At 35.3% G+C, this 13,629-nt stretch overlaps 1 protein-coding gene across 2 annotated transcripts in view; it reads right to left on the reverse strand.

Annotated features, from left to right (window-relative positions):
* LOC121369289 overlaps positions 1 to 13,629 on the reverse strand; it is a 70,322-nt gene that overhangs the window by 19,975 nt on the left and 36,718 nt on the right. Inside the window, exon 3 of one of the 2 annotated variants that reach the window (XM_041494253.1) lies at positions 1,048 to 1,143. In XM_041494253.1, coding sequence (XP_041350187.1) covers positions 1,048 to 1,143 — 96 coding nt within the window. Of the gene's footprint in view, positions 1 to 1,047; positions 1,147 to 13,629 lie in introns of both variants that reach the window. The other variant, XM_041494252.1, reaches the window with a different exon arrangement.

Raw genomic sequence — 13,629 nt, forward strand, 5'->3', positions numbered from 1 at the left:
AGCTGGGCTAACTATTATGGTTGGATAAACAAGGATTGGATATGAGGAGGTGGATGGCAAAATATTTTGACAAATAAAATATACCAGAGTAGAAGTTTGAAGTTTGTTTTGTTTAATGACACCACTAGAGCACACTGATTTATTAATCATGGGCTATTGGATGTCAAACATTGGGTAATTTTGACATATAATCTAAGTCTTAGTAGCAAGGGATCTTTTGTATGCATCACCCCATAGACAGGATAGCACATACCATGGCCTTTGATATACCAGTTGTGGTGCACTGGCTGGAACGAGAAATAGCCCAACAGGCCCACCAACAGGGATCAATCCCAAACTGACCGTGCATCAAGCGAGCGCTTTACCACTGGGCTACGTCCTGCCCTGCCATATTAGAAAGAAATTAATAAAACAAAAACCAGTCTCGGTGGCACAGTGGTTAAGCCATCGGATTACAGGCTGGCAGGTAGAGGGTTCGCAGCTTGGTACCGGCTCCAACCCAGAGCGAGTTCTTAAGAGCTCAATGGGTAGGTGTAAGGCCACTACACCCTCTCCTCTTTTACTAACCACTAATCAACTAACAACTAACCCACTGTCCTGGACAGACAGCCCAGATAGCTGAGGTGTATGCCCAGGACAGCATGCTTGAACCTTAATTGGATATAAGCACAAAAATAAGTCGAAATGAAAAAATGAAATGAAAATAAAACAAAATTCAAAGGACAGAAAGGAGAAATGGTGGAAAAAGCAAAACAAAAGGAAAAGCAGAAATAAAGAAATCGGTTTTTTTTAACGCTATAAAGTTGGCCAACATCAACTGTTGTGGTTGAATAGACAAGGACTGGGATTTGGTGGTGGACAACAAAGAAATGAAAGAGTAGGTAGAGCAGGAAGACTTTAAATGAGATGGAATATTCAAAGAGAGAGAAAAAGGAGCAAAGTGGGAAGTAAACAACAACAAAAAATCCCATATTTTAAAAAACATTTCAATGTTGGCGGATGTCAAGTGTCGTTATAATCCATACAAACAATGGTGAACGAACGTACCTGAACGGGTGAGAGAGTCCTGCATCACTCCATGTTCACTGTTCAAACGGCGCCGCAGTCTTTTTGGTGGAAGAATGGTGGGCAGCTCTTCACAGTCTGCTGAACAAAAACATCAGTAGGTGAATGATCAACATGTTCATCACACTCTGTGACACTGGTGCTAATTGCTTACTTAACAACAGAATGCTACCGAGGGTTAACCCGCTGCATCTCCTAAAAAGTACAACTCACAAAACAAGTTACTTTTAGACTAAGAATATAAATTTAGTTCAATTTAAAACATTTTAAATATTATGGTTTTTCTTATCTTGATTTATAAAATATGTACATTTGGTCGATGCTTAGAGACAAATTAAACCTTAATATAGGAATTTTGCAGTGTTGGATAATTCCAAACTGCCATATTTGATTTCCAGAAGGCATGATCCTATATATATCTATTAGGCATTTATGGCTTTTAACTACCACTTTTTGATCATTAGATTACTTATTACTTACAAGTTCTTATTTCAATTACCGATTTTAGTAAATTTACATTTCTAGGAATCCTGTGTTTGTGGAAGCTTAAATGCATTTTATGTGACCCAGAAAATCTACAGAACAGTTAGTTGTGTGACTTCTACTGAACATATGTTTACACACAAACTGTCAATGACGAAGGTGGTTAAATGTTATCAGCCAGAGAGTGATTATATAACAATATGTGACACAAAACATCTGTGAGACATTTCAAACTGAGATGACTAAAACTGGAGATGAATACAATTCAAATATGAATAATGTCAGAGATAAAACATTTCTGTACAATGTATGATAGAAAACATACCACAATAGTGAAAAGCACATATTTTGGAAATAAACAAATTTCAATAAACAGAAACGCAGTAGTATTGGCCCATGAAAACTGCATCTTGGTTTGGCAGTTTTTGCTTCTTAAAATGTCTGTTTGTTTAACAAGACCACTAGAACACATTGTTTTATTAATCATAGGCTATTAGATGTCAAACATTGGTTATTTTGATATACATGTACAGTCTTAGACAGGAAACCTGCTACATTTGTCCATTAGTAACATGGGATCTTTTATATGCACCATCCCACAGACAGGATAGCACATACCATGGCCGTTGATATACCAGTCATTGTGCATTGGCTGGAATGAGTAATAGTCCAATGGGCTCATCAACGAGGATCAATCCCAGACAGATCACGCATTAGCCGAGCATTTTACCACTGGGTTATGTTCTGCCCAGTCTCTTCAGATGAACTATGTATGAGGATCAATCCCAGACAGATCACGCATTAGCCGAGCATTTTACCACTGGGCTACGTCCTGCCCAGTCTCTTCAGATGAACTATGTATGAGGATCAATCCCAGACAGATCACGCATTAGCCGAGCGTTTTACCACTGGGTTATGTCCTGCCCAGTCTCTTCAGATGAACTATGTATGAGGATCAATCCCAGACAGATCACGCATTAGCCGAGCGTTTTACCTCTGGGCTACGTCCTGCCCAGTCTCTTCAGATGAACTATGTATGAGGATCAATCCCAGACAGATCACGCATTAGCCGAGCATTTTACCACTGGGTTATGTCCTGCCCAGTCTCTTCAGATGAACTATGTATGAGGATCAATCCCAGACAGATCACGCATTAGCCGAGCGTTTTACCACTGGGCTACGTCCTGCCCAGTCTCTTCAGATGAACTATGTATGAGGATCAATCCCAGACAGATCACGCATTAGCCGAGCGTTTTACCACTGGGCTACGTCCTGCCCAGTCTCTTCAGATGAACTATGTATGAGGATCAATCCCAGACAGATCACGCATTAGCCGAGCATTTTACCACTGGGTTATGTCCTGCCCAGTCTCTTCAGATGAACTATGTATGAGGATCAATCCCAGACAGATCACGCATTAGCCGAGCGTTTTACCACTGGGCTACGTCCCACGCCTGTCAAAAATGGCTGCTTAATTGACACCTTCTAATGAGCAAACTGAAATCCAGGATCAAAATGCCACTGGAAATATATATATCATGCTTGAACTATTTTAATGCAAAGAGGACCCTCAGCTTTTTGTATTGAGTCCAACATTTCTTTTTTAAGATGAAAAGAAAAATGTTTGTTAATAAAAAAAATCATCCCAAATCAAATGACACAAGTGCCAATAAAATATGATTCAAGAAACTGTATTAATAATGACAATATACAGAAACATTTTGAAATACTAAAACAAGAGAAATATCTCCACAGACTGAGAACAAACCAGGTTAAAATGTGCTCAAATACACAGTGAAGCAAAGGATATCCATTAGAGAGGTAACTATGGGAGATTTAAATGTCATGACGATATATCTCTGACAAAACCAAACTGTTCACTGAGATTAACACTTTTGAAATTAAAATATTTTGCTCTCTGATTCTAAGGTAATACATGTAGCTACATATATGTATGCATAAGTTCCATACATTGTATATTCATTTTGGCTGGGGAAAAAAACAAATTTAACATTCTCTTAAATATGATTTTTGGGGATATTTAAAAAAAATAAAACACATTGCTCATGTCCAACGGATTTTTTTCCCAGTCAAATACATTTTAAAACAGCTTGTAAAAAAAACCTCCTAAAATAAATGGAATCTAAGTCCACTTAGCATTATTTTCTAAAACAGAAAAATCAAAACAAGTGAAAACAGAATAGAATTAATAAATTATTCAGCTGAAAAAAAAAAACCCTGCTAATATTGCTGTAATCCAATACGTATACAGAATCAGCATTGAAAGCAAAGGATAAAAATTCCAACACTGTGAGTTTTAGGGGCACCGTGAGTTTTAGGGGCACCGTGAGTTTTAGGGGCACTGTGGTATTCAAAATAACTTGCTTCAGTCAAAGCAGAATATGTACATACTGACGCAGGCTGAAACTCTCCAAAATAGACACGACACAACTGACGAGTTGCAGACAGAGCTGAGTGAATCCTTCCGGTCTGTGAGAAAGTCTTACAGAAAAATGAAACAAATTATTCTTGACCAGGCAGTGTATTGACCAAAGTACCGGTACACAGGTATTCAAGAAAACAAGAACAACATTCAAACAACAGAAAACTCCCAACTTATCTTTTAAACAGACAACAAAGAATCAATGAACACTGGAAGATACATCTACTGTTACGATCTCAATACTCACAACAGACACTGTTATAAGCAATTATAATTGAAACATTAAAAAAAATAATAATAAAAAAAGGAATGAACAATAATTTGCAGAAGTTTAACAACCCACGCAAGCTTCTGTAATGAAATCTGAGTGATAATGGGTTCCTTAGTGTGGAGGGAAACAGACCGAAATGTTTTATTTAATACCGCACTCAAGACATTTTAATTAGGGTTATATACCGGTATTGCATTGGACATATACATACAGAATTTCACATATGTTGTTTTCGCTTCCTAGTTATTGCACAAGTTTATTTTGTGCAAGAATATATACTACGAGACCATTTAGCGGTTGAGTGGTATGTTCTTTCGCAAAATAAACTCGTGCAATAAATAGGAGACGAAAACAACGTATGTGAAGTTCTGTATTTATTACATACCTTCTTTTATGTTTTACAAACCGGTTTTTAATTTAACGTCATAACAACACTTTGTTAAATCTGTGATCAAAACTCCTTTCATGGATTCATTTAATGTTAAGAATCATACTCTGTGGCAGCCTTGTGTAATGTTTCAAATACAATATGACGTCATTTGTAAATCATATATGACGTAAGTAAATAAAAGGCGCTAACTGCTGTAAAAAGAAAAAGGAAATTCCCCATTTAAAAGTTCCGGTCCAGATTGCACATATGTGCGATACAGAATAAATTTATTACACTGTTTCAAAAGGTCTTTATCATTATAGTAAGAATGAATAGGTATGTAATAAAATTAATGACCACACAAAGAAAGAAAAAAAAGTTTTATTTAACAACGCACTAAACACATTTTATTTACGGTTATATGGCATCATACATATGGTTAAGGACTACACAGATATATATAGAGGAAACCCACTGTCGCTACTCCATGGGCTACTCTTTTCGATTAGCAGCAAGGGATCTTTTATATGCACCATCCCACAGACAGGATAGTACATACTATGGCCTTTGTTACACCAGTTGTGGAGCACTGGCTGGATCGAGAAATAGCCTATTGGGGCCACCAATGGGAATCGATCCTAAACTGACCACACATCAAGCAAGTGCTTTATCACTGGGCTATGACCCACCCCTTTTAATGGCCACAGAGTTATTGACACATGCAGTTTGGTGAATGGCCACAGAGTTATTGACACATGCAGTTTGGTGAATGGCCACAGAGTTATTGACACATGCAGTTTGGTGAATGGCCACAGAGTTATTGACACATGCAGTTTGGTGAATGGCCACAGAGTTATTGACACATGCAATTTTGCCATATAGTCTTAGAGAAGAAACCCACTACATTTTTTTTTCCATTAGCAGCAAGGGATCTATGACAAGTGAACCCTCTGTAAATGGGAATTCTCTCAAACATACCTTTTAATAGGCTCTTTTTAAATATCGGTCTAGAACATAACCTCTCTAAACCAGATACCCCTTAAAAGTGGACTTTTTACTTGATTTCATGGCTGACCTGTTTTGAGGGATTTCACTATATATATATTTATCATGCAATCACTGTATTCATTGGCAAGATATGATGACTAGATATGATGACAACACCCCAATGCTCATTTCTAGCCCAGAGGACAAATGTTACCTTCCCGTGACTCAAAAACTAAGCTTCTTTTATGGCTTTCGCAGGACTAATATATATATATAGTGAGACCTCATTACTACAACATTTACAACGTCCGACCACAAATTGTTGGGAACGAACGTACACCAACGTTATTCTGTTCATTACACCAGAATTCACATTTTCCGACATGGACAGAACAAACGTGCATCTGACGTCAAAAAACCACCTCTTTATAACGACATTACATTATCAGAGATGCCATATGTCATTGGCAAGTGTCACATGTTGTCCGAGTTACCTATGTCAGCCAGATCTAGATCTGTAGATGTGTATTGCTTTTGAAAATAAACCTTTAGTCTCATTCAATTAAAGGATTAACTTTGAAAAATCAAGTTAACTAGTTTTATGACATTTTGTAAACGAAGTAGGTACCAATCAATTAGATTGACAGTGAATGTGCCTTGATTAATAATAATATACTTAGTATTTAATAATGGTCTGTGATCCATCCCTGTCGGTTTTCACACATGGTCTCAGATGAAACCCACTAATTTTTTCCATTAGTATAAGCATTGGTTAACCAGTTGTCTAGGATCGATCCCTGTTGGTGGACCCATTGGGCTGTTTCTCGTTCCAGGCAGTGCACCATGGCTGGTATATTAAATGATGTTGTATGTGATGTGTATCCCTTGATACTATTGACACCCAATAGCCACCAATTAATAAATCAATGTGCTCTAGTGGTGTCATGAAAAATAAAACAAATTTTTATAACGGCAATTTCGAGGGATGAACATAGTTGTTGTAACAAGGTTTAACTGTGTGTATATATATATATATATATATATATATATATATATATATATATATATATATATATATATATATATATATACACACACACTCTTCAAAAAAGTAAAGGAGCCTGAAATATTAATGTTAATATCAACTATTACACAGAACATACGTTTTGACCACAGACATCCTAGTAAAGAACGTCCAGGTCTGTTTATCAACACACCGAATCACATTCTATAGTTTGCATGTGCATCATGCATTTGCCCCGTACACGTGCGTGGGGTGTCATTCTCGATTTTGACAATTTCCAGGAAGGTCGATTAATCACTGTGGAACATTATTTCTGTCAATCCTTTTCATTCTGTTGATCATACAGTTGTTACCATTTTGTTTTTAGTCATTTTTATTGTTTGAATTTGCGATTTACTGATAAAAAAACGTCAAATTTCAAATTTCACTTCTGACCCCAATCGTCCTTCAAGATCTTTGGTGGTCATAAAAATGTTTGCCCAATTAATTCACTATTATCATATAACCATTCTCCACAGCTAATATACCTTACAATTTTGGTAAATGTAAATTCTTATTAGAGTTCCCCTACTTTTTTTGAAGAGTGTATATATACAGTCAAATTTTGATAACTCCACCTTCGATCTCTCAAAAGTATCAATCTCTCAACCTGAAGTGATGGTTTCGGCTGAATTGCTGTACAAACTAGTAATAACAGCCTTCGAAAACGCAAACTTCAAACACTTTATAAACTAGATCTCTTGACCTAATTCTTTGGTCTTGCCATCAAGATTTAATATATTATGCACCTCCAAAACTCAACGCGTGTGGATTGATCGAACTGTTGTTGCCGATAGTATTTTAAAGACGAATGAATTGTCAATCAGGTCAATCAGACGAAGCACGCTTGTCTTGCGTGGTCTGAGCTGTCGAGAATTAAGGTGATCATTTTAGAATAACAGGTCGCCAACTAAGCGGAACGAACTGACCCTGTGTTTGGATGTGGGTGTTTGTACATAGAGAGCCTCACTACATAATACATAATTACAGACAATCTGGTTAACTTCAAAGAGCACTTGTAATAATTGTTAGCGCTGTTGCTTTCTAATGATTTTTCTTATTTAAATTAATTATAATAATTTAAAATAATTATGTGAAAAACAAATGTACTGAGTGTTATTCAGCATTCAGTGTTTTCTTTGTTAGTTACGTTCCGCCATATTTTGACATCTGCAAAATACATCAACGTTCATTATATCATTTACGTCTTTCATATGGGTTATCTTCTTTGTTTTGTTATTTACTTACTAATATACGCAAAATAAATGTATCACAGGCGTCGGAAGATGCCAACAAAAGGGGTTGGGTGACAGTTGTATATTAATTAATTCACCTTTCAGGGTGTATACTACCAAATCAAATCCCATAGACGACAATAGTAACATATGCGGCTAAAACTCCTACCTGCAACGTATCAACCGACATAAACGCCACGGATATAAATACTACCACCCCTTACACTTGAAGTGAATCAGAAAAAAATGGGGGTCAAGCTGCTCGTTTCTGAGATAACGGGTAGCATCTATGACTACCCTAGTTTCGCACAAAATTTGAGTACTTTTTTTTACAGGTACCCCATACATGTTTCAAGCACAAGGCTACTTGACACATTGGTACTAGATGAAATAAAATTGCACATTTATTTTACCCAGATGAAACTATTATTTTTTACAACCAACACACTCACATTTATAACCAATCACAGGACTTGTGGTGTTCAATTCTCTATCAAAAGTTCGGTGCACCTCGAACTTTGACCCAGCCGGAAGTTATTTGGTATAGTACTACCTATACTGATAACATACATTTTTCAAAAAGTGTCCAGCTATGTGTCTTTATGACAACCAGGATCTGGTGTATTCTGACATAAACTGACAACCTCACTGAAACTGTTGTTTCTACAGTGCAACCTAATATAATGTACACCTCAAAAAGCATATATATTGCATATAGTTTTGTACAAATGCAATATGTCATATTAAACAACAAAATGTTTTAAAATAAAACTCCTGAAGATATTTACTTTCAGTTGGGTGTGTGTACTCAGGTATATATGTAGAGACAACAAAGATAGTCAGAGTACCTCTACCCCTTTAAAGAATGCCATTAAAACACTTGATTGACCCCTAGATTATGAAGACCTTAACAGGCACATCAAAGAAATATCAGTATTAAAAAAAAAACACACTGTCTGAGGAAGGAAACACAAACATGACTGTACCTGTATGAAGTAATGACTTAATGTCCTGAACATTAGTGTTGGGAGGAAATCCTGTATGCTGGGTGTGGGTGTCTTCAAGTTACCAGGTGTGGGAATTTCAAATCCATCGGCCATGCTGATTTTCATAATGAACCATCAAAACCATTGGCAGCCACCAATATTCCTGACTATATTTTATTTATAGCCTACTGTAGTTGGAGGTTTTAATAGTTGTGATATCTGGAATAATCATGCAGCTTTAACACATTTATTTTTGATTAATTACTGAAAAAAAACTATTTTTAAATGACAAAATTACCCGAACATCTATTTTCTTGCATTATTTTCTAATCCGGATGAATACAATATGTACATTAGATGTATTCCTACAATCTGTAATCCAGCATTTTATTTAGCTAGTAACATTAGGTAATACAGCTTTAACAATAAAATAAATTATCAACTTAATCCAAGGCAGATAATCAAATCTGAAAAAATTGGTTCTGAATCTAGTATAAACTCAAAATGCTTTTCATGAGAGCTAACTAAGTGATTATTAAGAAACAAAAATGATCTGGAGATCTAAGTATATGTTTAACAACCTTAATGTTATGTACAAATAAGAACAGAAGGCACAATAGTGACAACAAATTTAATTATGTTTTTGGTAAAGTTTTTCTTCAAATTTACTTTAAATTTTGCATAAAACTACAAATTTGTCTAAAATATAACTTAGCACCCTATAAATATGTCAAAATGACAATAAAAATCAACTTCTTTACAAATTTGAGTTTTCAGAATTTCATACATAAAAAATTAACAATGTTAATGGAAACTAAAGACATTAACCCACTATTGGCACATGCTATTTTTAATATAAAAATAAATTGCTATTAAAATCTTAGTTCAGGTTGCCTATATATAATACCATATTTAAGAGCAGTTGTATATGGCAAGTCAAATACCATGTAAAAAGAAATTATTGAAATCTTTACAGTATGAATTATAGGCCAAAACCAACTTTTCTTCAGTGCTAACTTTGATTCAAACTCCATTCAGAGCCATGTACAGAGATTATTGTCAAGGTCAAGGTCATTGTGAACTTGCATGATCGAGTGATGGCTAATTAATCAACCAGTATAGTTTAATTAAATAAAATGACAAAATCATAATATTTTTTATTATGCACTGAATATGTGCTATAGGGTGTATACTACCAAATCAAATCCCATAGACAACAATAGTAACATATGTGCGGCTAAAACTCCTACCTGCAACGTATCAACCGACATAAACGCCACGGATATAAATACTACCACCCCTTACACTTAAAGTGAATCAGAAAAAAATGGGGGTCAAGCTGCTCGTTTCTGAGATAACGGGTAGCATCTATGACTACCCTAGTTTCGCACAAAATTTGAGTACTTTTTTTTACAGGTACCCCATACATGTTTCAAGCACAAGGCTACTTGACACATTGGTACTAGATGAAATAAAATTGCACATTTATTTTACCCAGATGAAACTATTATTTTTTACAACCAACACACTCACATTTATAACCAATCACAGGACTTGTGGTGTTCACTTCTCTATCAAAAGTTCGGTGCACCTCGAACTTTGACCCAGCCGGAAGTTATTTGGTATAGTACTACCTTCAACTGAGGATGCATAGTTTTCAGAGTTTAGAGGTAGGCAGTGAAGCACACTCTCTTACAATATTAAGTGAAACCACCCAGCTGCAATGCAGTTTCAAATTTGATCTCTTATATATTAATTTTGAAAACTCCCTGAAACTCGAACTATTTCCATGTCCCCTTCAAGATTGAGTTATCGACGTTTTACCATATGTATATATATCCTGCAATCACTGTATTCATTGGCAAGATACGATGACTAGATAAAACTCTATATTTTCAGTCACTGACCAAAAATATAGGTCATGTGACATAAGCCCCACTCAACTCAAGTATTTCAGACTAGATTTTCAATAAACATACTCTTTAAATCATTTGTTTTAGTGCAGTAATACAAATAGCTTTTAGTTTTAGCGATAACAATACAAAACTTATATATTTCTTGATGAATTAAGAGTTTAGAAATGCTTTTTCATTGTGACAGAATGTAGCTAGCTGTCTTACAAAGAATGACATCATGTATCTTGTATGACGTCATACGGCAAAAGCTTTTCTATGTTGACGATACTCGATTTGCATACACAAAAAATGGAATAAATAATGATTTTCCAACTATTCCTGTAGGATTGCAGGATAAAAGAAATAACTTGTCAGTGTCTTATAATATTGGCTGATATCTTAAAACAGTAAGCAGTTATTCTATATATATATAGACATACTCATGAATATGTTTTGTACACACAAAAGTATTGGGAGATAAAATCCAGTTTGGGCTACTACAAATAGGATATTCAGACATGAAAAATATATTTATAAATCTGTGATTTAAGAGGATACTAAATAAGTGGCCATTTGATTTATCTTACTAGTTGTTTACAAATGTATCAAATGAACAAAAGCAAGCTCTGCGTACATGTTTAAACAAGTATCAAACAGTCATAAATATAGTATTCTATTTATAACCAACCTACAATAACCATGCTATTTCTTGGAAAGTAGTAAAAATGTAAACATTTACGATGCCATAACCTAATGGATAGGAAGTAAAATTTAATGCTATAAGAAACTGAGGGAATATAGATGAGTTCGCTACACCCAACTCTGAAAGGCTATCATTTTAAAACACCAGATCAATGGATGCATGTACAAAGAGATGAATGACTCTTTAACATTCACCCTATAGTACAAAAAAAAGACCACATCGCATATAACAGTAGACATTGTGGTTAATATATTTACACTAAATAATTGGCTTCAGTGGTGTCGTGGTTAAGCCATCGAACATAAGACTGGTAGGTACAGGGTTCGCAACCTGGTACCGGCTCCCACCCAGAATGAGTTTTAACAACTCAATGGGTAGGTGTAAGACCACTACACTCTCTTGTCTCTCACTAACCACTAACAACTAACCCATTGTCCTGGACGAACAGCCCAGATAGCTGAGGTGAGTGCCCAGGAAAGTGTGCTTGAACCGCAATTGTATATATAAGCACAGAAATAAGTTGAAATGAAATGAATACACTAAATAGGAATGTTGTTATGACCAACCATTGGTATGTTGTCAGTGGCATCATTTAGGACACAAAAGAAATAACTTTAAAAATCCTCTGCAGGACAATGCACCACCAGAGGGAGTTCACTTAAATGAGATGTTACTTAAAACATAGCGTGTCAATGATCTTTCTCCACATGTAGCCCAGTGGGAAACTGATGATAAGATAAACAATCAATGTGCTCTAGTGGCGTCGTTAAATAAAACAAACTTTACTTTTACATGTATATATTTGATAGAGAAATTTCTTTATTTGATTTTCACCTAATTCTAGTTTCATTTACATTTGGTAATTTGGTGAATAATTACAACCTGATTATTATTATTATAACTATTTTTTAATAAATTTTATAGATTTTAATGTTATTCCTATTACATTTTGTTTTACAATGTGCAACACAAAATAGAATGTAAATGTTTAATGCACGAGTGTTCATATGAACAATGGAAATACGAGTTTATGTACATATATGTACAATGACAATCCATACAGTTACAATCAATATATTTAATATTAATGCCATAGCTACCTGTATCTGTATATCATGTGTGTGGTTTTAGACCGCAGACTACATTGTCTAGAAGTGACTCACATGTTTTATTCCATAGCTACCTGTATCTGTATATCACGTGTGTGGTTTTAGACCGCAGACTACATTGTCTAGAAGTGACACATGTTTTATTCCATAGCTACCTGTATCTGTATATCACGTGTGTGGTATTCCATTTTCTTGGGGTTTTGTTTTTCAATTAAATCTATACAGTTCTAATACAGATGTTTAAAGTTTCACTGAAATTCCCGCTGTGACTGCGATTCCATTTGCATTCTCCTCGCAGATTTGTATAACTTTTTTTTTCAAGCCTCGTCTCCCGGTATCACAAAACAACTATTAACAATAACACGATTCTCTCTATGTCATCATTTGGTCACTTTTCCTCTCAGCTCCAGGCATGGCATTAAAGGCATAAAAAAAAGTTCACTGATTAAAGTTATATAGCCATGGCATAATTTATAGATGTGAAACATTGTGGTGAATTTCGACTCATGTTGCAGTACGTCAGTGTATTTGACTGACTGGAAAGCACGGAGTGTATGTTCTATAATTAAACAATGTGCAAATGTAGCTGAAGCTGTGAGATCGTGACAATTGTAGCAGATGTTCCACATTCGAAATAATGTTGCCAAATAAATCAATATTTCAAATTCTCATTTCGTTCAAAAGTTGCACTTACATTTTCTAGGATGTTTTTTGTTTGTTTATATAGGAGGATATTTAAAGTAGGGGTGATCAAACCTATTTAAGGAGTGTAGTGGGTGCAGGGGGATGCAGAATAGATATTTCAAATTCTCCTTTCATTCAAAAGTTACACATTATATTTTCTAGGATACTGTTTGTTTTGTTTGGTTTTTTATGTGGGGTTTTTTATGTGGGTTTTTTTTTTTTGGGGGGGGGTCTTTGGGGGTGGGGGGTGTTATTTCACCAAAAGGCCATATATATATAGGAAGGATATTTAACTTCCATGTAGAAGACTTGAGACAAAAATGTATAAAAACATA

Source organism: Gigantopelta aegis, chromosome 3 (assembly GCF_016097555.1).
Source record: "Gigantopelta aegis isolate Gae_Host chromosome 3, Gae_host_genome, whole genome shotgun sequence".
In the NCBI taxonomy this organism is placed as follows: Eukaryota; Metazoa; Mollusca; class Gastropoda; order Neomphalida; family Peltospiridae; genus Gigantopelta; species Gigantopelta aegis.